The sequence below is a fragment of the Physcomitrium patens genome, chromosome 6 (assembly GCF_059467195.1).
Source record: "Physcomitrium patens ecotype Gransden chromosome 6, ASM5946719v1, whole genome shotgun sequence".
In the NCBI taxonomy this organism is placed as follows: domain Eukaryota; kingdom Viridiplantae; phylum Streptophyta; class Bryopsida; order Funariales; family Funariaceae; genus Physcomitrium; species Physcomitrium patens.
In genome coordinates, this window is record NC_143415.1 from 16,676,121 (window position 1) to 16,703,406 (window position 27,286).

Here is a 27,286-nt window from a genome sequence, read left to right on the forward strand (position 1 = left end):
AAATAAATAAATAAATAAATAAATAAAATGAGGAGAAAATGAAGGATAAAGTACATAGAAGTTTTTAAGAACCAAGACTAGAGCATAAGAGCAATTGTGTTGATAACGTGTTGAGAATGTTTTAGAGAAAGAGAGACAAGAGTAGCTAGAAGTAATATGTACACATATGTAAATACACACACATAAGAAGTGAGTTTATTGATAGGGTTATATCTCTTATACAAAGAAAAGAAGAGAAGATAAACAATGTCTCTCTACTACATTCAGAACACTGTAGCTATAGTAAATAATGTAGCCTATAGTAAATAGCATGGAGAGTACCGGCTACATTTAATGCTATCAATAGTTATCAAGGAATTTGAGAACTTCAAAATAAATGACAAAGACTTTTACTTTTTGGAAGTTATTATTCTAATTGTATTTCTTCATTCATTTTTGTTGTCAATGTTGCAAACAAGAATATGAATAAATATATTTTTAGTTTTGTAATGTGATATACAGCTTCACTTTTATAGATTAATATGATTTTTGACTCAACATATTAAATCGTTTGACCATTAATCATTATAAAGTTTTTTTGAAGGTTGAGATAGGTAATTATATGATTTTGTGATTTATTCATTGATTACACAAGAATGACATCATGTGGTTTTAAAAAGTAACTCGCAAATTACAATGCCTCCAATATATGACAATCACCTTTTTAATCTTTTAATTTTATTTGTATGCATTTGTTTATATATGTATACATTTACATGCACATTTAACTTGAAATTTATGATCTATTTGAAATGTGTAATACATTACAAGTATATATATAAAAATTAGATTTTCAAATGTAAGCATGTCACAAAAGTATCTTTTACCTAATAGAAAACCATACTAATCTATTGAAGGAGAACACACATTCATTGTCATATATTTTGATGATTATTTTCCACAGCAGCAAATAAATGCTTTAAAAAGATATACGAATAATCACAAAATTTTGCAGTGTTCATGGAGACAGTCTGATTAATTAGTCTGAGAGAGTCTATATATATATATATATATATATACCATGGTGTTATCTTTCCATTATGAGAGATTCCTTGAATTTGGTCCAATGGCATATGCCACTTGGATCATCCATCTAGGATTATTTTCTGATGACATGGCACTGCGGTGATGAGGTGGCAATTCCAAGCACCATAAGTAAATATTCGTATGCCAACCACATTATTATCGATGAACATTTTGATGGAAAATATTCAACGGGTGTTCTTCTAAATTAAAAATTGAAAATCTGACAAAAATTACAATCATGCTTCTTTTTTTTTCCTTCTTTTTTTGACGTTTTAAGTCAATTAACTTGACAATATCAGTTTTTGCACAAAGTCATGTTTAAAGTCCAATGAGAATTCTCACTTCAAGGAGTTGATTAATGAAAAATAATCAAAAAAAAGTGAAATTATGCTTTTGTGCATTGTGATATTGTCATATCAAACCTATTATGAAAAAGAATCATTACAAAATGGTGGTTTTTTTTTTTATTATTTTTATTTTTTACTTTTTTTAATTTTTGAAATATATACTGTTACATTTTTATTTTTTCGAATTTAACAAATCCAAGCTTATAAAAAGTGACCTGGACAACCAACTGCAGGCTATGCGTAACAATGATTAGAAATCATTTGTTACACTGTCTAGAATTAAAAGAAAGAGGATAGTTGTGAAACATTCATTAATTTTCCAATTATTTTCCCTTTGAAATCAACTAATATTTTGCCCAATACCTTGAACAAATTATAGAAACATATTCTTATGAGGAATTGGCATCACTTCATGTAGAATTTCATTTCCAACCATGGAAAAAATGCAGCCTTTCTTTTTCAAGAAGAAACATAATTAGATCGATGCCTAACATACAAGGAATACTACAAAAATCCTTCGAAAACCACACTGACAAACTTGGACAAAATCTCATTGCAAATCGGTAAAACACGTCAGTCACGAAACCCACAAACTAAAATTAGTAAGAAAATATCAGCAATATGCGTTGGTGGAGGAAGAATAATCATACTTATTCCCACTAAAACATGCAATCTTCATTAGGGTTTCAACATCAGTACTGACACATTACGAACGTGAGCTTCGGATCCATTCCCAGAATTGAGGTGGACAACCGTTTCTACGTCTGTAACAATCGAGCTACAAGGATTCACCATTTGTAGAAGCTGCGATGGTCCGAGCCAAGCCATGATTAATTCAACATTCGCTGCAACAGGCATTACACTTGCGAATCGAAGATAATGTGACATTCATGTGTAAGTTTTCGGTATAAGCTTTCCATGAAGGAGTCGATTCAGATAATAAGAGAACAGCAGAGCACTACGGTTTGGACAGGTGGGTCTCACAGAAGAGCACGAATGTGAAGAAGGGAGATGTCGTCGAATTCTTTTGCTTGCTCAAGAATGATGCTACATTGGAAGAAACCGCAATTCCGCATCGAAATCTAAGTGTAACGTTATCCTACGAAGAGATTAGACTTTGAAGGGAATAACCTTGCTGAGGATTTCGTCGCTCAGTGCTTGCACTTGTTGGTCCAAGCTGCGAAGAGTCTCCTGCTTCTGTTCTTCCAGGTTAGCGAGGGACTGGGCGAGCTCAGTCTCGATCCGGTTGCGGGACTCCTGAAGCTTCTCGTCCAACATGGCGGCTGTCTCCTTCTTCGTCTTGGCCAGAGCCTCGGTGGTCTCAATGCGGGCGGCCTTGAGGATGGCCTCGGCCTCGTTCTGCAGATTCTTAATTTCGCCAGAGTTGTCGCGGACGCCCATGAGCTTGGACCGGATGGCCTCATCACGAGAATCCATGACCTTCGCGACGGGCTTGAACCAGATGTTGTCGAGAGCAACCATGAGAAGCAAGAACTGCACGGCAATGATCGGCAGCGTCAAGTTGAAGTCGAAGATCTTACCCTTGGGCTCCTTCTCCATCTCCTCGGCCAAAGCAGGCAACACCATGAGCGCGTTGAACGCAATAAATGTAGCTTGTTTCATCAATGCGTTCTGCGAGGCGCCGTCCTTCACGCTGCGAATCGCCTGCTTCACGCTCCCCTCGAGCTCCGACAGCGACGCCATACCAGCGCGTACCTCCAGGGCCTTCCTGGCTACTCGCTCTGCCGCGGCTCTGTTTCCGAAAGCACCCACGCTCACCAGCTGCTGGCTCCTCAAACCAGTGGACCTGAGTTTGGCAGGGACCACTGCCATCGCCGCGGCCGAGCTCGCCATGGCCGCCATAGCTGCCATCACTTCACAACCGATTGAGTACGCTGAGTCACTGAGGTGAGAATAGTTGCAGCGTAGAAAGCAGACACGAAAATGGTTGCAGTTCGGAGATGAGAAACCAACGCAAGTCGGAGCTAGATGGAGATAAGAGGATTGCGTTGCTGCGGACCAATTGCGGGGGATAACGAACAACCCGCGAACTTTGCAAATTAGCCATTCCATGTGGGTGGCTGGGGAATGCCGCTGCTAACGCCAAATCAACTCCGCACGAGACCCCCTCAATCACCAAAGACTGGCCTCATCTTTCGCTTTTTGGTCCTCTTTTGACAATCATTCATCTTCGTTTGTTGAACACCGCTTAACATCGAATACTTTAATTGGTATGCCACTTCGAATCCGAATTATGAGTTACAAACTGAAAAATTAATCTCAAAATGAGATCAAGAGTTCCTGCACTTCCAATCCATCGAAGACCAACTGGCTTGTTGTCCTAGAGCCGAGGTCATTTTGCAGGTAACCAGATATTATACTGTAGAATATCCAATCTGTTGAGCGATCACTGTATCCATTTCCATCGTGGCCACAAAGACTTGATCTATTGCTCACGCAGATGTCAAGATACATTGCAGGGGCTGCAGAGCTCTGCTTGATCAAATTGTTATTCAGGGAAAAAGGCATCTCAAGTTTGATTACGTCGGCTTCAAATGAGTTCTGAAGCGGTGCAAATTTAATGGTAATTGGAAAACTAGGGTTGGCAAAAAAGTCTGTTGTCAAGAGTATATAGTTAGATGGGGTGGTAATGAGGTTATTACAGATTCTTTCCTAACTTTTCTAAAATAACAAATCAGTTTGCCAGTGTGGAAACTCATTGCCACTCTACCTCAGGGATGCGCCTCATGATACAATACTCTATGTATGGATAACACAGGCCATTCTATCGGTGAAATAGTAATCCCATTCCGAAAAGTTACTAGTTATACAAACAACCCACAGATATTGGTTTCAGATGCACTAGAAGTCACTCCACTATTTTCTTCACTAACAATTTTATCTACTGGGTAGAAGCGGACTTGAAGTTAAATTGGATAATTAAGGTATAGATTATATTCGGGGAACTGATGTGGTTCAGCATACCTAGGGACATACGCAATGAGGTGTCAATCAAAGAATATGCCCTGACAATGGTTGATGAAGAACAGAAAATCGAGACGAGCAGCTGATTCAGCACCAGATTAATAGAGGACAAAAATAGAGCAAATCTTTACTGCTATACTGTCACACATATGCACGAGTGGAAAGGAGCTTGTGGCGGAATTCAAATGTGTGGTATAATTCAAGAATGACGGATACTCATACATTTCAACCTAATCATGTCAATTGCACAAATTCTTAGCATTTCCCATTTGAGTGAATGAGCTTTTCCCATAACCTCATTGTCAGAAATTTCCTAATTGTACTGCCAGTGTACACTACATGATCTCTTCGGGGTACCATCCAAGTTCCCTACACATCTGTCGTCACACCACGACCTTCACTGAAAATTATTTGAAAACCAATTACATCTAACCTGTAGACTCAATGCACTTCAATCTAGGAGGAGACAGATGAAAACCGTGGTGCTAAATATACAGTCATACATTTTACTTTGATGGGCTCACTAGGGTATTCACCACAGTGGAGGCAACAAGTACACCTACTACTCCCGCGCCAGCAACTGCACCAGCTTGAAGTGCAGGTGAGAGCCCGCCTTCAGTACTTGGGAAGCTTGGAATGTTCGGCAAGGCTGCTCCGGGGAATTCCACAGCAGCATTCGAGATAGCTCCACTTACTGCAGCCACTCCACTCTCTCCTTCCTTGACCAGCTCCTTCACTTCAGCCACCACCTGAAATTCATATTGCAATACATGTTCAGATAAATCACGGCAAATCAACCGAAATACCCAAACCCAAATGTTCAAAGTCAATGCTCAGATTGAAGAGCACGGAGCAGCTAGTAGGTGCTATTATTGCCGCAACATTGACTGACATTTTTCCATTGCAATCATAAGAAATTCAGATAACAATGCAGCGCCTTAACATGTCACGTAGACGTTCCTTGTGCCTGAGGCACAGCATTCCAAGGGGCACTTCAGACTGATGTTATTGATCATGAAAGACTTCTATAGCAGTGTCACAAAATGTTTGTGTGCGAACGAGAAGGAGACACACCATCTTAGAGACACGAAACATCTAAGATCAAAGTTGACTCCGCTCTGAAGCTTCATTCCCATTCGGGATGTTGCTAAAAGCTGTCTAGTTGAAATAAAAAGCACAATTCTTCAGGTAATAAACACCCCTCAATGCAAGCTGATGCGGTACCATACACAGTAAAAATCAACACAACCAAAAGCTGAAACTCCCACATCATCTCGCTAAAATCAAGTCATACACAATCAGGCAGCGTTGGCAAGCTACCCGAAGCAAGAGAAAGCATCTCAACACACAGAAACGAGACGATGGAAATCCACTAGACCATCCAGAATCCCTCCCAACAAGACCCAAGCCAAACACAACACACCTCCTCAGCAGCCTTTTTGGCCTTCTTCAATCCGAAGATAGGAATGTCCCTAGCCTGTGCCTTCTGCGACGACGAGAACACCATCACTGAAAGAGCAGTGAGCGACACAGCAGCCTGGCGCCTGGACACACCATGCCTCTCAGACGGGTTCGCCGCGGAGACAACGACGGTGGTGGGGGCGTCACGGCGGGCGGGGGCGGACCGAGGAGAGGGCAGCAACGAGGAGGACGAGGCCAGAGAGTGCGAGGAGGAGAGCGTGGCCATGGAACCCGCCATAGCTGCAGCAGCAGGGAACAATGGGGAGTGCGATCCGCGACTTCCCTCCCTTCCCCTTCTGACTATCCACAACACGCTTCGCCTCCTTTTGGTCTTGTGCTTCCTGGCGCCCCAAGCTTGTGGCCTCCAGGCCTTGCACGTCGGACGTGTGCGGCCCTATGACCGCTATCTTACCCTCTGACTTGGCGGCCCTGCATGCGACCGTCGCCTCGCCCCCTATCACCGATGGCTTCGTTGGAGCCTGGTTCTACATTCGTGGCCTTAGGCGTGTGAGTCAGTGAGTCTGTTTGTTTGTGTGGGTTTCTAAACAAAGTCGTGATTTCGCAGGGTAGCCGGAATCTGATTGTGGAGATCTCATTGGATGGCGTTCCCCGAGGGTTGAGGGTCATCCGTATTACTCTGTGCCATGTCACAATTTCTTCCTCCCTCTTGAGCCAACTGGAATGATGAGAGCCTTAGAAATTCTTGTGCAGTGGTTTTGACATAGACCATAATGTCCATGGTGGAGTTTTATAATTTATGGATATATATATATATATACACACATACAAACATAGAGGAATTGTTAAAGTGATCCAAGTATTTATTAAATCGACCCACCCATCTTAACCATCATCAAAAAATTCTCATTGGTCAAAAACCAATAAAAAAAATGGTTGGATTCTCAACCAATAATGATGGGTGGGTTGATTTAGTAAATGCTTGGATCATTTTAACAATTTCCTATATATATATATATATATATGTGTGTGTGTGTGTGTGTGTGTATGATAAAGAGGACTAGATTTCATCTAACAAACTAACTTTGTAGAGATTTTCTAAAAAAGTTGTGTATTGATCAAATATTTATTTTTATTTTTTCTTTATCAATGACATTATTAGTTGGAGACCATGCAAATGTTTGTAAGGGAGGATAGCGATGTTTAGACTTAATATTTAATTTATGGAAATATCTACAAAGTAAAGGTATTTGAAATAAGAGATTATTTATTGTTCATTGAAGATTCACTTTTATTCAATAAATAAAAATAATAATCTTGTATGTGTATATATATATATATATATATATATAAGAGAATGTTAAAGTGACCCAAAATTTTACTAAAGCAATCCACCTATTTAAACCATTACTGCATATATTCATTCTCGGATCTCATTTTCTAAATTTTTAGCTCCATTTTCATTGTCCATCCCATGTCTTGATCTCCTCAACCTTATTACTTGTCCATGTTCTAGTCTTTTGTTCCAACCCTCTTCCTAAGTCTCAAGTAAACATTTGAAGATCGTTTCTAAGCAGCACACTTCCTACAAAGGAGGTTAGGTGAAAGTTTCAAAACAAAATAGTTTTTGAAACATCGGTTAGTGTGTAGATTATTATGTTGTTGAATAAATCTTATTAACATAATCACTTAGCTTACTTAGCTTATATCACACTCATCAAGAGTTTACATGTCACAAATGAATTTACAATAAATGAAGATTGTTTATAGCCAAGAATAAAAATATACATTTACCATGCTAGTGTCATAGACATATACATTTATCTCAATAGTTACTTATATAATTATGAAGAAATATGTAAATATAGATTAATTTCATAAAGTCTTCTAGATTAGCTTCCTAGAAGCTTCATAAATACAATTTTGACTTTAGATGTATTTATGGAATAGAAACTTCACCAACAAGTTAATCATGTGTTGGTAGCTTGTGGAACAAGTTAACTCCGTGTAATAGCTTGTGGAACAAGTTAACTTTGTATAATAGCTTGTAGAACAAGTTAACTATGTGGTGCATACATAGATAACTTGCCTTGCAAATTAAGACATGTCGCTAACAAAGTCAACACGTTTTGGAGGTCCTATAGGACATCACTACGTAGATCCTAGTTAAAAGTATATATAGAGGCAAGAGTGAAGCCTTCTTCACTCTTGTGAACGCCTTTCTAGTCCTTAGTCTTGTTCCAAGACTTTCTAGTCTTCTTATCTTTGGCAATAGCCATTCTAGTTCAATATTATATCATCTTTGAGTGACTTTCTAGCTCCTTTCAATGATACATGAGTGTATTGAGGATTTTTCTTTGTTGAAATTCATGTCCTTGACAGCTTGTCTAGGACCTTTAAAAACTCTTGGAATAATTGCAACAATTGCTCTTTGGCAAGCATGCTTGAAGAATGTAAGTTAGAGTTGAATTAACTTCTAAAAAAAAATTCTTGCCTAGTTTAAGTAGAATGCCATGGTTGAATATTTGGATAGCTACCACTAAAGAATCACTAATAAACTACATCAACCTAGAGAATGATTTGAAAAATGAGAATATTCAAATATATACTAGTCTAATTGTAAAATCATACATCAGACACAAAATCTGAGTACAACAGACCAAATGTGGAACCATTTCAAAGACATCAAAAGCTAATGAATAGAGCTATCATCCATTTAAATCTCTCTTGTAGATTTAAAATCAAAATCCATGCTGCAAACACAACTAGTCAAGTTTCAATATAGCTTAAGCATATATCCAATTTCAAAATGACAATGAACTACAAGTCTTCTGTTTTACCAGTGATCTTAAATTCCTACCACAAATCACACATGATTGCTCTTCAACTAAACTTCAAGAAAAAAAACACATCCACACATGCATACATATAAATGTATCATTCTTCTTATTAGACCAACCAATGAATCTCACAACACAAAAAATCAAACAAATCAAGGACCAAAAAAATCTCCCTCCTTTGAAATTTTACACTCTCAATCTTTTCAATTGTAAAATTAAGTAGATAGGCATAAGCTATAGCTCCAATGAAATCTCCAAGACCTAATCTGAGATTGAAAGCATCTACGGATGTATGAGTTGATTCAAAAGTCTCATCCTAAAAAACTACTTGGTCTTGCTTAGCTAAGTTGGATGGTATAGCTATCTTTTTAATGTCATTATTTACTTATATTTTTCTATGTTATTGAGAAATTAGTCAACTTATATTTAACAAATTTGAGCTTAGTGAATAGAGACATAAAAATTAAAGAGAAATAGGAATGAAAGAAGAGGAAGATGAGAGGGGGAGGGGGAAAAGGCGGAGAGGAGAGAGGAGAGATAATAAACTATAGAAGCAATGGCATAAGTCAAAACCAATTTGAAGGTGATAGTGGTGAAGATTGCACAACATATTTGTGCCTCAAAGAGCTACATTTTGAGAAATCAAATTTCAACCAAAATGTCTCAATTCTTCAAGGTTGTTTTTCAATATGTCACAGCACTCGATTTGTAATTTTGTGAGATTACAATATTAGAACTATTTTTCAATGAGCTTAAGAGTTCTTTTTTTTTTTTCTTTTTTTTTTTTCTTTTTTTTTTTTTGTCAAGTAAGAAAGTCTTAGTATAATTCACGTAGACATCTAAAGCCAAAGTACAATGTAGTTGAAGCAGTGTACAAAATTTCCTTCAAAAATCTAAAATCTTTTGATCCCACTTCCATATTCTACTAAGTGAATCTTTCTTGAGCTGGCTCTCACAAAACCTTTTGCACTAGCAGCTTGATGCTGAAAAATGATCTACAAAAGCTTACTCAGGACTAGCAAAGGGGTCTAAAACAGAAGATCAAAATATGGATAGGGACGAGGTTGGGGAGATCAGAATGGGGAACAAGCAATGAGAATGGAGCTAAGAACTTGGAAAACAAGAGTTGGGATCAAAGAGGTGCAATGATGGTCTAGATACACAGGTTACTTTAGTAAAATTTTGGGTAACTTTAATATTTTCCTATTTATTTTTATTTTTTCAACTAAATTCTTTGTTAAATCATTTTATTTCTATTCTAATTTAAATATTGTATAATATATGTTGTATTTTACATATTATATTTTTAAAAAAATTAATAACTTTATTCTCCATACAAACATGTATTTTTAAATATTGTAACTATTTGGAATTTTATAAAGTTTTAAATGTTGATAAGTTACTTTTTTTAGTTTCATGAAATCTGTCTTGTCTCTTTGATTTTTACCTTTGGGATATAAAAAAAAGTTGGTTTTATTGTTTATTTATATGTATCTTAATGAACATTTAAATAATAATACCATCTAATAATATTTATATATGATCTGAGCTGAAAAATTTGAATCCAAAGTTAACCTAAATTTAAATATGAAATTTATTTGTAAAACTATATTTTAAATTCTTTATTGCTAAATACAGTTTATTCTACAGCAGCTATTAGGATATTTATAAAAACCATTTTATTTTTTTATTTAAATTTTATTTTTAATAAATTTACCAATCGATTCATACTAAAATTCCATTACAACAAATAAAATAGAAATATTGTTTAAATTTGAAATCATTATCATATTCTCTTGAGTTTACTAACAATTATATTTATTGTAATCTTATAAACTAACTATGTAAATCCTTTGATCTTTATAGTCTTTTTTTCCTTTGCTTTTTAAAACATAAAACATTAATCATTTATTTCTTATTATATAGAATTGCAAGAAGTTTTATATATTTACAAAATATCATCTAATATTTTTTATAAATTAATTATTATTTTTCAAATAAAGAATTCAGATGTCATCTTATTTTATTTTTAAAAAAAATAACGCGCCTGTATTTTTCTATAAAATAGTTATATTTTAAAGTTTCTATTAAATTATAAATCTTTACAGAATAAAATGTTAAAAAATATTTTTATTTATTTATTTATTTTCACGTTAATACTAACAAGTTTTTGAATATATATATATATATATATACATATAATTCAAGGGAGTTGTTAAAGCCACACCTTAATTATGTTGAAGCCACGCCTCCTATTACCATGTCATAATAAGTTCTGTCTATCTCCTATCTCAGTCACATGTTTTCATCCATGTTTCATGTCTCAAGTCAATGTTTCCAGCACCCTCCAACCATGTTCTATTTTTTCAAACCCCCCCCCCTCCCTCAATCCCTTCGATCTCTTATGTTGGGATTGGACAGGGATTAGAATATACATGTCAAGTTCTTTTAAAATTATCTTTGATTATTTGAAGCATATTATTATATGATTATCTATTATGTTTTTTAAATAAAAAATCTATGTTTATGCCATTATTTAAATTAAAAAGTGAAAGAACACAAATCATTTAGAAATTAAATAAAATTAAAATTAAAGTAATTATTAAAATGAAGATCTTGCTTTCCTTATTAAAAATTCTTTAAAATATATTTTGATAATTTATATGTTTTTAACTATTGAATATTATATTATAATAATTTCATAGAATAGAAGTAAATAAAATTAATATATTTATTTTTGTCAGATATAATGTCTTTACTTCCATTTTCATTTAATCCCAAAATGAGGGACTAGGTGGAAGGGAAGAGGGTGGAGAGGCTGGGAACAAATGAAAGGAGAAAAAGGGCTAAAAATGGAGATGGGAATGGAGGACAAAGAATTGGAAATGGAGAGTAGAAACAAGAGATAGACAAAACTAATCATAAAACAGCAGGGAGATGTGTGGCTTACACAATTCTTCATCTATATAAATATATATATAAATATATATATATACTATTTTCACACACAAAAATATATGGAAATATAACTTAAAATAATCTATTTAAGTTATTTTAAATAATTATTTTTTAAAAGATAATATTATTAAAAAAATAGTAATATAAACTTTAAAATTCTCTTTAGAACCTTATAAATTGTATATTATTTTGTAAGAAAAAAAAAAAGTAGAACTACAAATAACGTTTAATTAAGAAGAAAAAATTTGGAATTTTGATTTTGATATTAATTATGTATTTTACTTAATATTTTTTTCTTTTAATTTAAATTTCAAATTTTAAGATAGAATTTTCAAAGTTCATTCAAAAAAAAAAATCTATAATTAATTGATTTTTTATTTGTGTATCTCTTTAAGTATGTATTAATATATATACATATGTTTATCAATAAATATTTTTTAAAATAACACCATATAATTGGATAATAAGAAATTTTCAATTTATCTAATTAAATATATTACTAATAAATAATAATAAAACTATATATATATATATATATATATAGTTTTTTTTTAAGATCAATATCAAAAATGTACTTTATATTATTAAGAATTTTACTTTTAAAAGACCGAAAATAATATGACAAAGTTGCATCCTTAATCAAAGGTTTTATACCATTTATGTAGAAGAATGGATTTTAAAAACTTGAAATATTTATGTTTGAATAAAATATGATTTTTAAGCCTATATAATATTATGTAATATATTTCAAGAAAAAATAAAATTGAAAATAATATTTTATGAATTAGTAAACATGATTTTTTTATAATTTTTTTAATTTATAAAAATATAATATTTATATGCAAATACATACATGTCATTATTATTAAGCAATAATTAAACCAAAAATAAATTTTATGATATTTTTAATATATTTATATATTGTAATAAGTAAATTCTAAATATACTTTGAATTATGCTAATTTTATCTCAAATACAAAGTGCTAAGAAGGATTTAAATATACATTGATAATATTTTGTAAAAAATAATCTCTTCAGGTATTGCATAGTTAAGTGTTGTAACTTTTGTATTTACTTGAAAAAATAGAATTATTAAAATTAAAAATTAAAAATTAATTTTGATGATAATATTTAGCATATAAAATAAATAACAATGATGTTGAATTGTAGAACAATACATATTATCTATTTTTATAAACCTCATTTTATGCATTGTTGATTTATTCTCATTTATTTTATATGCTTATGTATAAATTATATATATATATATATATATATATATATATATATATATTTAAAATTATTATTTCCATAAAAAAATATAATTACTAAAATTATAATAACCATACACCAAAGCAAAAAACCAAAAGTTATGCTTTTAAGATTAGGTATTTAAATGAGATTAATTTCTCAATAAACTAAATTAAATTATGAAGTCATAGTATTTTATTTTATTTTTATATATCATTATATATTTTTTTTATTCTAAGTAAATTTAAATTAATCTAATTTTTTGTTGGATTTTTCTTATTCAAATTATTACTTTTAAAAATTCTACTTATAATGTCATTATTGTTCTATAAAAATTATTTGTTCACTATCTTAACTATAATCTAATAGTACAAAAAAAGGCTCCTAGAATTGCACCATTGGACCAACATTCTTTAAATCCAACCAAGAGGTAACAAGCACTACTCCTTCCATATGCCACTAATTAATTCAAAATCTAAACTAATCCTAGACTTGTCATTACAAGTGCTACTTCTATCCTCACTTTGTGATATTTTTTATAAAATGGCTTTTAATTTTGACTCTTTACTAAATCATAATTCTTCCATGTGTCAAGGACAAGAAATCAAAGAAGATATGTAAACAAGTTAGATATGTATCAAAGAAGGATGACAAAATAGAAATAAGAAAGTATATATGTTTAAAAAGAAACTAGAATGGCTATTGCCAAAAGATTATAAAACTAAAGACCCTTGAAACTAGACTAGAAAGAAGTTGACAAGAATGAAGAAGGCCTCATTCTAGTGTCAATATATACTATCTAAAAAAGAACTACATAGCGGCACTCTTTAAGACCTCAAACACATCTTCAACTTGCATAACACATGTCTAACTTGCAAGAAAAGTTTCATATATGTGCACCACATGGTGAACTTGTACCACAAGCTATCAACATGTGCAATATGTGGCTAACTTGTTGGCTAAGTTTTCAACCTATCAATCAAATTTATACACGTGTAAAGATGAAACTATATTTTTGAAGCTGCTAAGAAGCTTATCTACAAGATATTATCAAGTTTATCTACTTTTGCCTACTTCTCCTTATTCATATTATCTAAATAATAATTAAAGTATATATATATATGATACCATCTTATTAATCTAGACCACATCTGTTTTTGTTGATTTTAGCTTATTTGTTGCCTTTATAATTCAAATTGTTACACATGATTTATTATAGTTTTTATTGTCATTGGCTTACTACTTTAAGTTGATTGTGTGAGCTTTATGTAAATATATATGTTGCTACATCATTCTTGTAATATCTCACTTTGACATGATTGTTCTTATTCTTGTCATCAAATGAATCTACTTTGTGCTACTATTCATATTAAATTCTACTAGCAATGCACACAGTTACTATATTGCTTTGATAGTTGGTTTTAGTTTATACTCACAAAAGTTTTATATTTATACACATTTGATTACATTTTTGTTTCTATCTTAATGACCACACATCTTGTACATGAATTTCTACACATGCACATAATTTTATTAATAAATAAAATCTTATTTTATTTTTATTAAAAAAAAATCAAAAACAATGTATAATGTTGTGTAAATAAAGATTGTTGCACATAACACATCAAGGATTACAAACCAATTACAAAGTAAAAAATTTAAACCAAATACAAATGTTCAACTATACACTCTCAAGGAAGGATTACAAATGCATACACAACTGAGTCAATCTATCTTTTACACCATAAAAGAAGAATCCAAGAGTGCAAGTGTGAAAAATAAAAAAAATCCTAAAAATTTACTAAAATGGCTAAATTATCATAGCCAAGAAAATCCTTACAACAAGTTTTTTCTCTCTCAAAATTACTTGCAAGATTTGACTTGACAAGAATGTCAAATCAAGAGATTTTTTTGCTTAAGTATTCAAGCAGTAGTTGACATTAACAAATTTAACTAACAAAAAAAGCTAATGGATGAAAAAACCACTAAACCACATATATTTGATGGGATTTGGCATCCAATGGTACATCACATGACACCATATTTTGCATATTATGAGAGAGTCGAAGAAGATTTAAGTATGTCAATTGCTTTTTATTTTTTTTCATTCTGATTCATATCCTAAAAAAATATTTGAAAATCTTAAAAAGTAAGTATTTGAAAATCTCTTGAGATGAATATTTTGGAATTTTGCACATTGGTATTATTGCATATTTTAAGTTAATACTTTAAAAAAACCTTTTTTATATTAAAATTTTACTTTGTTTTATTTTTTTAATTCTTGGTTTTTTCACAATATTATTTTTAAACTAGATAATTTGATTATCTTTTTTATATTACTAAATTAATGACTAATATTTTTTCCATAATTATTCACACTATTCAAAAAATCCTATTAATATTTTTTAGTTATTCTTTTAATAACACCACTTATAATCTTAAACTATACATTCTTCTTTTGATTCTTTAATATAATAAAATATTTACATGATATTACAATTATATTTATAGATTTAAAAGATTGCCATCATAATCTTGAACTTGATATTCAAATTTTGTTCAAAATATTAAATAAGGTACTCTAATTCACTAAGTTATAAATTTTAAAAAATAAAAAACACAACTTAAATAATAATATTTCATTTTTAGAAAATATTAAAAAAAACCTAATTTTAATATTTGAAAGATTTTCATGTAAGATATAAAATTATAGAAAAGATAGAAGATATATATCTAAATTTTATTTGAATGATATCTATAAATTATTTTAATAAATACAATTCTTTAAGAAAAATTAATTTTACACATAACATCTTCTAAAATAAGACAAAACTAATCTTATTTTCCAAGATTTTTTTATTAAATATTTTCATAATAATATTATTAATAAAATATGTATTAGCTCAATAATAAAGACTATAAATATTAATGTATATTTAAGAACAAAAGATATATGTAAAAGTCACTGAGCAAAAAATAGTTCTTGAAAATTATAATAGTTTTCACCATTTTTTTTTATATACATTTCTCGTATATTCTATGTAAGTCTAATCAACATCTTCTAAACTTTAAGAAATATTCTTTGGTCTTAATATTCTAACTAATAAAATAAAAATGAAGTTTTGACCAATAAAAGAGCATATATGTCTTTTTGATATCTCTTCATTGTTTGTCTTTTATGCAATATTCTTTCTCCTTTTTTGTATACATGCAAGACTTTTTACTTTTTGATTTTTTTTCTCTCCCTTTCTGTATATATTTCAAATATAAAATTACATTATATTTGGAAAGTCTATACTACAACGATAATATTAAAATTCCTTCATAATGCATATAATCATTAAAAGTAAAAAATGTGGTGATGTCTAAGTCTAATCCACCACCCATACATCACATTTCAAACCACTTTCATTAAGTCAAATAATATGAGACTTGGTATGCTCACAGCCCTCTAAAAACTCAATTTGGAGCCAATTTTTTCTCAATGTGAACTATAAGTCTTAAAATAAAACACTTTGTTCCAACATGTTAAATGCAGCCTGTGAATTAGTAACACTTGCATATCCAGCAGCTTCAAAATTCATCCCCAATTGTTCAAGGTAATGCCACATTGCAAGTAAGAATCAAAAACATATTCTTTACATAATAATTCTTGTTGTCAAGAGGCAAAAAAGTGTCCATACAGAAACCTTTGAAAGCGAACAATATCACTGTAGATATGGCGCCATCAAAGACTTGACTGAAAGCGAAAAAAAACTTTGACCCCGAACCTTTTAACTAATTGAATTTCTCAGCGACTGTGACAATCTTGGTGCTCAAACCATTAAAATAAAAACAAGAGCTGTACTTGGACTTCAGTTTTATGCATCAAGATATGACGTGGTATTGGAAACCTATGCACGAGACTGTCAGGATTACACAATAGCGCCGCACAAACCCAGATACAGATAAGTGGAAACAGGAGCTAGAATGTATTCCAAAAACCACATCTATGAGAATCTGTTGAAGTACTGAAACCGAGTTCAAGGGCAAATTAGCTCATTCAGTGTTGGATTCTCCTTGTCTGCTTTTTCTGGCTAGTCTTGCTGTTTTAACTATAAACCAACGAGAGTTATCCAGCAAGAATCAACATGAATGAACATGCAAAGCAGGCAGTAACTGTATCCGTAAGGACGGATTACTCTCAATTAGAATCCCATGCCACCACGAAAGGCTTCGGCCACGACGAACAGAGTTTCGCAGCAAGCAAGATTGCAAGACTAACACGAGCAGGGTCACAATGGCCAGTGATAGGAAAGTGACGTGCAGGGCCACACTGCCACGGGCAACAGAACAGTCACACAACAGCCAAATAAGCAACACAGCAGTCTCGATTGTCAGGAAACTAACCAAAAGAAGGGAAGGTAAGTCGAGGTTGATTCTGGCACAAGGCAACAGATTTGGGCCCCAAGACTAGTATAATGCAGCAATCAATCATTCATGAAAATCGACGAGTGTGTTAATCTATATCAAATAAGAAAATCTTCGGAGTAACTCGCAAACTAACAGCCACCGGAACCGAAACTCTCGCCACAAGTTACTTACGTGGCATTATTGATACATCTCGGTGCAGGAATATGATTTATCGCTAACCCATTAATAAATAGGGAGTTTCCACTTCCATTATCCAACAGAAGGGCAGGGAAAGAATTGCAATAAGGCCTAATGAAGAGGCATAGAATCAGTAGAGACAAACTACGGGAGGAAAAAAATCACGTACACATAGAAAGTATCTTCAGAACAACAAGACCACCTAAGACTTGACAAGAGAGCCAAGTTTGTGACAAGGGGCTGCTACAAAAATCGGCGTGTACAAAGAATGAGAACTTGAACCCTAAAACAAGTAGACACAAAGGACAAAGAAAACGTCATGTACTCGCGTACACAGCAAGTAAGCCACACTGTGACAGTGGATAATTAATGCATTATGTTAATAAGAGGTAAATGTTCCGATACAACGGCTGCAAAAATTAGAGGTAAGGAAGCAAACGTCACGTTATGTACAACATGCCACACGTGAACAAATCATTGAAGGTGCAAGCTTTGACAGCAGCCGTTGACTCGGACAAGCCAGACGAAATGGAAATGTGGTGAAACAACAGTCCTAACCCAAAGATTTCATTTCTTGGAAACTCCAATTACAACAAATGGGGCTTTAAAACAGCTAATAAAGCTTAAGTTTGAATTAACAAACGTAAGGCTTCATCCTGATCTTCGACCCGCTGACACAACTTAAACCCTTCTCTTCGGTGTACACCCCTCCGACGAGCGCAAACCGATTCCAGCCCCTTCCACCTTCACATTGACTGCAAAGGTGGACCGCGCAGACCATCCATCGCGGAGGGGCCCTCGGACCCGGCCGACGACTCCCCTCCTGGAGGACCTAGGTCTCCAACCCCACAAATGTCAGAGACATTCGCCAACACACAAAAAACAGAACTCATGAAAGCTTCTGGATACTACATCAAACTGCAGCCCATGCAGAACTCAGTGCACACTAAACCCTTTCCACACCACCCACGAAGATTAATAACGGAAGCGATTAAAAAAAATCAAGCAGAGCACTACTCTCCTGCCTGGTGCAAACAAAGCACAGACCCCGTGGGCACCAAAGCGCACCACGGTCCGGCGGGCGCAGCATGCTCCGCAAAACCCTGTATCGGCCACCCCACCGAACCAAGGCTTGACTTCCCATCCAGATATGCGAGGGTATTTAAGACCATTGCCTCTCTAGTGAAGCAACTAAGCGGCAGCCGCGGGAGCGCAGTCCCTTGCCAAATGTCCAGCCTCTCCACAGGTGTAGCAGCTGCGGTTGCCTCCACCTCCGCCACCTCCTTGTCTAGCGTTTCCTGTCGACTCGTTCTGACACTCACGGGCAATGTGGCCACCTTCGCCACAGTTGTAGCAGGTCCGCTCGCCCCCGGCAGCACCGCTGCGCTCACCGACAAAACCTCCAACACCACGTCCGCCACGGCCCCTGCCTCTCCCAGCACCTCCAACGGTGCCTCGACCTCCTCCCTCACCTGCGCCGCGACCTGGGCCGCCATACCCGTCGCGCCTGTAGCTCGCACCCTGAACGAACGCACCTCCAGGGCCCGTCACAGCCAACGCCTTCGTCCTCCCGTCCTCGCTTGACTCCACCTGAAACTCGACCACCTCGCCCTCGCGAAGCGACCGAAACCCCTCCGCATGGATGCTCGTCTGGTGCACGAACAAATCCTCTCCGCCCTTGTCAGGCGTGATGAACCCGAACCCCTTGCTGCTGTTGAACCATTTCACCTTGCCCGTCTCCTTCGCCTCCGTGCTCACGCTGTGCCCCTCTTCCGTCATAGCTCCCGACTCGACTATTCACAGTACCAGGAGAAAAGAACGAACAAGACACGTAAAAAACACAAAAGACGGACTAGGAGCGTTTAAGAAAACAACGGGACTCTTTCGTAGGGGCGCAAAACAGGAAGTCGAACCGCAGCCTCAGATAACACAGCAGCTCAAGAAAAGTATATTGCAGACAACGGTTCGAAGTGGACTTTGCAAAGCCAACTCTGGTTGCACCGGGTCTGCTCCGAAAAGCATCCACCGATTGGTCACCCTGCCCATCGGACGGCTCACGCCGATCATCATCCCCTGAGCTTCAGGGCGGGAGCGAGGCTCCCAATTTCGCGGGCAGTCGGGGACCACTTTCCCCCCAGATGAACATCCGACGGCGCCCCTGCGCTAGGGTTTAGCAGCTGCACTGAACCTCCAAACCGACACCCCGCCGTGCCCCGCCTGCCCCCTTTTCGTCTTCTTCTTCTGCTGCTGCTACTGTTGCTGCTGTGTACCCGTCCCTGTTTGCACCCCTGATGCCCGCTTCATCCCTGCAACGTGGTTCCTGTGCTTCCACCATTGCACGCAAGCAATCGTTCCCTTGCCAGTCCCCCTCCCCCCCCCATTGAAGATACTAGGGCAGCTCCAGCGGAATATGACCCCCGACAAGATCTCAAGCCAATTAGCGTGCAGATGTTTGAATTGAAGGTGCTAATGTGGAATAATTTCACCCCCTGGCCCAGGCGCTGGATCGACGAGGGTGAGTAGAGGGTGTTCGTATGGTTTTGAGCTGCCCGTGATTTGTACTGCTCTGCCCTAACCGATTTGGAGTTCGTGCAATGTTACAGGCGGTTTTCGTTAATGAGGCGCGATTGATGGGCTGTTCAGAGCCTCTTAAGCAATGTAGCAAGATGGTCGTTGGAATGTCTCCCATACTGTGAATCTATCGTGTCTCTTATCACGTTTAGCTGAAGAACTGTATCTGCACAAAGCCCTCGTTTGAGAGGCGGGTTTGATTGTTACTACAAATCACCAGCAGACGTTCGGTCAAATCGGGCATAATAACTTCCTTCCTTATGTGGCCATGGCATGTTCCTCGAAATCCGGACCGTGTGAGTGTGAGTATTCTTGAAAACTCTGTTGCAACACGATAGCAGACACATCGGAAGAGCTTCAAGCCACATCGAGCTATGCTGTGCGTAGTAGCTGCCTGTTCTGCTTTAAGATGAACTGCAGAGGAGTAGACATTAGAAATCATACTTCATGTAGTGAGCAACATGTAAAGCCATGCCATGGCATGGTCGTTTGTTGCTCACTCACACAAATCATGTTACCTGCGCGACTGCCTGTGTAATCTACGATTTCCATTGTTTAGATGAGACATAAATCATCATTAAATGTTCCAACAAATGCTGATTTTTTTTTACTAAAACTGCACCTGCAGGTATCCTACGTTCAACTTCATGACATGGAAGGGTCACTCTCTCTAACTGCAGATTATTTCAGATTGGTGAAGAGGTCATTCATATGTGCCACTAACCGAAGCACTATAAACAAATCACAACTTCAACTGTGACTTGCACTATCGACACCATAGCAACCTGCCAAAAGTTGACATGACGCTCTCACCCATGAGATCAAGGAGAATTACAACAGCACTACACCTTTTCCTACAGCTGCAGTGAGGACATCTCCGCCACCACGTCAATAAGATCACAAGGATGATCAGACGAAAAGAAATACGGCTTGGAAGATAAATAATTAATACACAAACTTGGAAACCTCTTCATGCATGCAGCAATCCATAAAACCCTAGCTAGTGAAATCTGGGTCTCACGTCAGTGCAAGAGACCAATTACCACATAGATGCGACTGTGAAAGGATTTGATAATTAATTCGTACCACCGAACGGATCACGTCAACAAGGCCCGCCGAATCATCACAAGTGCACGACCTCCCAACGAACTATCACCCAAAATTTAGAGGAAAGAACATACTAATGACACGAGAACAACATCTTCGGGTATCAAAATACGAGAACGTACTAAAAAGGCCGGAGAAACAAAGCCAACGACACAAAAATAGCTCCCTCGGCGACCAGATTATAAAACCTCCCAAGCAAAAAATAAGTAAGAGGAGAAAAGAAATAAAGAAACAAACAGAGTTCTGATAATTAAATCCACGTTTATCGAATCCCCAGGTAATACCAAGACATCCTTCGTCAGTTGCCTGATAAAGGTAAGATACGAGACGCTATTTGCCTAGTTGTCATTACTTACATCAACGGCGTAACCAAGGCAATAACCCTAACGTTGAGGTTAGCTAAAGTACTCTCGAACGTTAACAGTACACGCACCGAACTGCACCTATGATCCCTAGACACAAAACTTCAACGCTAAAAAAGACCTAATTATCTGCCACTGTAATTTGAGACCTCCTTTCCTATCTTGGTCGATTGAAACTGACGGTAATCTCAACTCTAGACGTAATACCTCACACGGCCATTCAAGATACCTGCTCTGTTCTTCCGCCACAAACAAATCCATTCCGAAGAAGAGAGTTCGTGAAAGCGTAGGGACTATCTTTTTTTGAAACCGTATTTCTTCCGTTCATAGAACAAATCGGTTTTCGCACTTCCGAGGTTCACAATCTTAGGACAACCATCCCGGTCCTTCTCCTGCTGAGTACACTCCTTGCAATAATAGGCGTCTGAAATCCCAAGGCCTCCACAAATGACGCACCGCCCTTGATACGAGCCATAGTTACACTCGTCACAAGTTCTCACAAGCGTGCACGGCCTCACGTACGAGTCGCAAATCACGCACTTCCCGTCGCATTTCTCACACAACCTGCCGATAGCAATCCCCGGCTGCTTCCTGCACATAATCAAATCGGGGTGATGCTTTGCCATAGCTCCAGCAAACTTGACGACTTCCTGCTCTTCCTGCTCTTAATATGATTCACGGACAGTTCCAGAAACTTCCCTTGGGATTGCCCACTGCGGTGAGTGAAGAATCACGAAGAGTGAATGAAATCCAAACTGATTAATGCTACGATCCTTCTTCGGCACAAAACTGCACGCAATCTCTCGGTGACCTTCCTCGACGCAAACTCGAGACCCTAAGGGGAAGATATTCAGTCTGGGTGCCGTTACCGAGGCACCTATGAATGGATGATAATTATGGTCGCGTTTCATTCGTCTATTTTATCATTCATTCGTTCAGGGCATGACTTTAAGAGAGGGTGCCCCATCACCTGCTTTCAGTCGAGGGTTCGATTCCTGTTGACCAATTTAGATTCGATTGCATTAATATTTGACCACGGTTGTTGCTAAAAAATTTGTGGATATTTGAGGGTCGTCAATAAAGAAGCCTTATGAAAATTCATCTGTGGAACAATAGGTTCTTTGTTTCATTTTATTTGTTTAATTTTGGAACAATAAAATTAAACATATATATAGAGTGTTAATATTAGTGGCTACAATAATTGTGTAATATTTTTCTTTTTTGGAAAAATTAAAACAATATGCGAATATATATATATATATATATATATATATTATTCTCCTTCATCCTAGGCTATTCACTATCAAACATAGCTTCTGTGACTTAAAACCTAGTTCATGATTGGACATCCAATGAAATGCTATCAATGTTTGCTAGAATAGACCAATTACACACAATAAAGTGATCCCACAGAAGACTATCAAATTTAATGTGCTACTAACTACAATTAGGAAAGCCAAAAATTAATTGTACCACACTTTGATGGATAAGAATTTTTCTTAATACAGCACTTTCAAACCAAAAGTTGCTTATCTAAAAAAAAAAAGAAAAAAAAAAAAAAAAAAAAAAAAAAAAAGAATACAAACATGATATTGAATCTTTAAAATATTAGCTTTTGTATGTATGTATTTTAATTCTTTTCAAAAAAATTACATACAAATGCACCAATCAATTTTATTATTCATCAATATCATTTACAATTTTATAATTTTGCTTATTCAAGAGTATATAGTCAAAATAGACATGACACAACTATATCGGTGGTAACTGGTATCTATGTAAGATTAAAATTCATCTATGATAATATCGTCCAAATATTTAGTGGTGATTGATAAATCATTTGTATTACCATTATTCTACAAATTTCAATCAATTACAATATAGTTGAATAATCTATATAATAAAAATCAAAAAAAATAAAACAATGTATTCCACCAAGTAGTTCTAAATTGACTGTACAAACTTCTCTTATGCATTTACTACATCCACAAAAGTATTTTTATAAGCAATCTACAACTTGAGCATTTGGCTTGTGAGTCGTGTAGTTCCAACAAAGGATTAGTAAGGTATTTTTTATTATTTCACATATATAAAAACAAAAATAACATTATTATTAATTTTGCCAATTTCTTTTATGCATTTGAATTCCACTACAAGTCTCTTGCATTTTCAATCATTTCCAATAGTCAATTTAGAACCTTCTTATATTTTTGAAAACTTGTCTTCCTTTATACCTTTAATATGCTAAACTTTAATAATATTCTTGTAAATCATATGCTCTTTAATAAAATTTACACAACTTTTTGGTGACATAATACATATGTAAAAAGAATTAAAACAATTATTAGTCTTATAAGATTTTCACTTATATTCTGATCTTTTTTTAAAAAAATTTCATTTTCTTTGTACTAAGCAATAGTAATTCCATTAGATATATATATATATATATATATATAGATAGATAGATAGATATATACACACAATTCTTTCAATAATTATTATTAGAATTATATAATTACTGTTTAAGAAAAATAAAATAAAATAAAGTATTAGATAAAGAGTATCATTCTTAATATCTCATTATTCTAAAGATGAAATTAAAAAAATAGATGTTTCATAATATATTCAAAAATATATATAGAGAGTAAACTAATAATTTCATATTTTTTTATTCATTGAATTATCTTTATTGCTTAAATTAATTAAATAACTTTGTAAAGGATTTAGAAATCTTCAGCTATGTAAATGTATTAAGTGTATATATTATTTAAAAGAATGTATTCAATAATTTATCTAAGTTACATAATAAAAAACACATTTTAATAAAGATAAATTAAATTCGCTAGATTTTATATATATCTTATAATTTAACCATAAAAAATAATATAAATTAATAAATTTTAAAAATTTTCAAATAAAAAATTTATGCTACTTGTGTATTTTTATAAGTTGAAATATCTTATTTCATGTATCAAGTCTTTTTTTTTTCTTTTTTCTTTTTTCTTCTTTCTTTTTTTTTCCTGATTTTACAATCAATAAAATATTATTCTTATTTCTGAACCGAAAAATCTGCTTTTTAAAAATTATTTGAAATTAATTTAAAAAAATCATTTACAAAATAAAAATTTAATCTTTCTTTGATGGCTTTTCAACAATAATTTGCTTCAATTCTACCCACTTGATTGTAAGAAGCCAACGTTTAAAATCATATATATATATATATATATATATATATATAATACTGTTTTAGAATTGTTCTTCTTTCAACTTACAAATATTTTATTTTAATTTATATCATTTAGAAATTTAAGTTTTCAGACTTATTTGAATGCACCTTCTTTTTTTCTTTTCTTTTTTAACTTTTTATATTGAAATGGTACAATCTCTAATCAAAAAAATATCTATATATTAATTATTATTTATTATATTATATATTTTTAATTATCTTAATACTGTGTTACAACCTACATAGTCAATTTCTTTAAAATGACCAAATATTCACAAATTTAACGATATAATGTAATTTATTTTATAATCTACCAAACACACCCAATAAAGTTTTATTTCAATTACATATTATTTTCATGCATATTTTTAAATTTATATTTTTTAAAATTATTATTTACTAATTATGAAATATAGAAAATCCTTGCTTTATTTTAGATATAATATATTAAAAAAAACTTATTGAAATATAACAAAGAACATTATATATACATGAATACACATAATACTTTTGGATGTTCAAATATATATATATATATATATATATATATATATCTTCTAACTTCAATAATAATAAAATTCCTAAAAGAACTTTGTTTATAGTTACTTATTTATAATACATGTAACAAATTATAAGAGTAGATATAACAAGAGCTTGCAAGAATAAGAGATTAAAATATCTTATTACTAGATGCATTTTATCTATTTTTTGTAGATCCAAAAACAATCTATTTCTATGCCCACTTCTTTTTGTATAAGCAAAAAGTTTCGGTATGACTAAGTAAGTCTTGGTGCCTAAAGAATATACATGCAACAAATTATTTATTTATTTTCATGCTTATCTTGCTTATCTACCTTCATTTTTTTTATTTCTTACATGTATGTCTTGATATTTCTCTTGTCTCTATACTTATTTACCATCTTTGGTGTATGTACAACTCACTTCAAATATTAAGCCAATAATGTCTCTTAAACATCTACACAAGTGGAGTTGTTTTATTCCATTTATATGTTTATGAAGATATTAAGTACAATACAATACAAATCAAAATTTAGCTTTAATTTTATGCATTATATTACAATTTTTGTAAATAAAAAAATATAAGATGCAATCTTTTGGAATGAAAATATTTATGACCAAAGCAATGCAATTGATGTATAATAAATTTGTCAATGAAGAGGTATATAGAAGTTTAACTTTGTGATCTAAATAGAAAAAAACTCTAAGGGGTTTGATACAAAGATGAATGATGTGAATTTAAGACTAATTAAAAGTTTGTTTGAATTTATTAATGACTAATTTTAATAGAATTTTCTTGAGTTTATACACTAAAACTATAAGAAGTAGAAATCTAGAATAAAATAAAGAAGGAACATAGAAGATACATAGACAAAGTAAGAAGATGAGAATTGAAAAGAAATAGAAAGATAAACAATATAAGTTGTAAGAATACAAAACAACTAAAAAGAAATTTCTTGTACAACCCTCAAATATTGATGCTTGTCTATTAAAACCTTAAACTTTAGCTAATGCAATGGGAGGTGGTGTCTATAGACAAATTACTTTTGAATCTATAAAAAATTTATAAAAAAATAATATAATATTCTGAATTAAGAAACAGATTAGATTAGCCTTATTGGATACATCAAAGACATCTTAGTACATAGTTGTATACTTCTTTTAGTATTTTGTAGAAAAAATAAATTTAAAGAATAAACATAATATTAGTATTATTTTTGGTATGTATATGCCCTCTATTAGTGATTGTAGATTTATAATCAATTTTTTGTGAAAATTTTAATTATTAATAAACAAATATTGATAAGCAATTTAGTAACTTGATTTTGTGAAATATTTTTTGTATAAATGTATGTATTTTAAGTAAATAATTGTATAAATACTTTTTATTTTACTAAAATACTATATATATGTATATATAACTTAAAATATATAATCTAAATAAATAAATGACATAAATATAAAAATATAAAAATATAAATTATTGAATCAAATTATCAATAAAATCGTTAAATAAAACTAAATAAGAAAAATATAAACATAGAATAAAAATAAAATAACATAACTTTAAAAATTATGCAAATATATAAAATAATTTTTATTGATATTTATATTATAAAATCTAATGATATTTTATTTTTAATATTTGAATATTTTTATTAATTTATAATAAAAAATATTATTGATAATGTAATAAATTGATCTTACTTTAGTTATATAATATATCTAATTCAAAATATTTTTGTATCTTATTAACTAAAATTCATCTTATATCATTATAAAAATATTAAAAATTATTCATTTTTTAACAGAGATTTAAAATCCTCGTTTAATTGATACTTAAAAAAATTATTAATTTTCTTCTATAAAAAAATAGCTTTTTAAAATTTTAAGTATTATGGGATGATTTTCTTAAAGTGGTTTAAGAACTCCAATGAGATTTAAGTATTTTAGGTAGTAAAATCATATTTATGTAATTATATTTATTGAAATTAAATTATTTTTATTTTTATATTTTTCTAATTTTAATTTATTTTTATTATTTAT

At 33.1% G+C, this 27,286-nt stretch overlaps 4 protein-coding genes across 4 annotated transcripts; all 4 read right to left on the reverse strand.

Moving 5' to 3' along the window:
* Positions 1-2,411: 2,411 nt before the first annotated feature.
* Positions 2,412-3,559, reverse strand: LOC112283476 (ATP synthase subunit b', chloroplastic). The gene has a single exon (XM_024522167.3). It carries the CDS (start codon positions 3,483-3,485, stop codon positions 2,523-2,525), a length of 963 nt encoding a protein of 320 aa, XP_024377935.1. The 5' UTR covers positions 3,486-3,559; the 3' UTR covers positions 2,412-2,522.
* A 1,007-nt stretch (positions 3,560-4,566) lies between these two features.
* On the reverse strand, positions 4,567-6,149 carry LOC112283477 (uncharacterized). Its single transcript, XM_024522168.3, has 2 exons — positions 5,821-6,149; positions 4,567-5,146 (listed from the first exon to the last, which is right to left on the reverse strand). Exons 1-2 carry the CDS (start codon positions 6,094-6,096, stop codon positions 4,904-4,906), a joined length of 519 nt encoding a protein of 172 aa, XP_024377936.1. The 5' UTR covers positions 6,097-6,149; the 3' UTR covers positions 4,567-4,903.
* An 11,841-nt stretch (positions 6,150-17,990) lies between these two features.
* On the reverse strand, positions 17,991-19,803 carry LOC112283522 (cold shock domain-containing protein 4). Its single transcript, XM_024522290.2, has one exon. The coding sequence runs from the start codon at positions 19,232-19,234 to the stop codon at positions 18,647-18,649; it is 588 nt and encodes a 195-aa protein (XP_024378058.1). The 5' UTR covers positions 19,235-19,803; the 3' UTR covers positions 17,991-18,646.
* A 1,554-nt stretch (positions 19,804-21,357) lies between these two features.
* On the reverse strand, positions 21,358-22,344 carry LOC112283523 (PHD finger-like domain-containing protein 5A). The gene has a single exon (XM_024522291.3). It carries the CDS (start codon positions 22,119-22,121, stop codon positions 21,789-21,791), a length of 333 nt encoding a protein of 110 aa, XP_024378059.1. The 5' UTR covers positions 22,122-22,344; the 3' UTR covers positions 21,358-21,788.
* Positions 22,345-27,286: the final 4,942 nt, after the last annotated feature.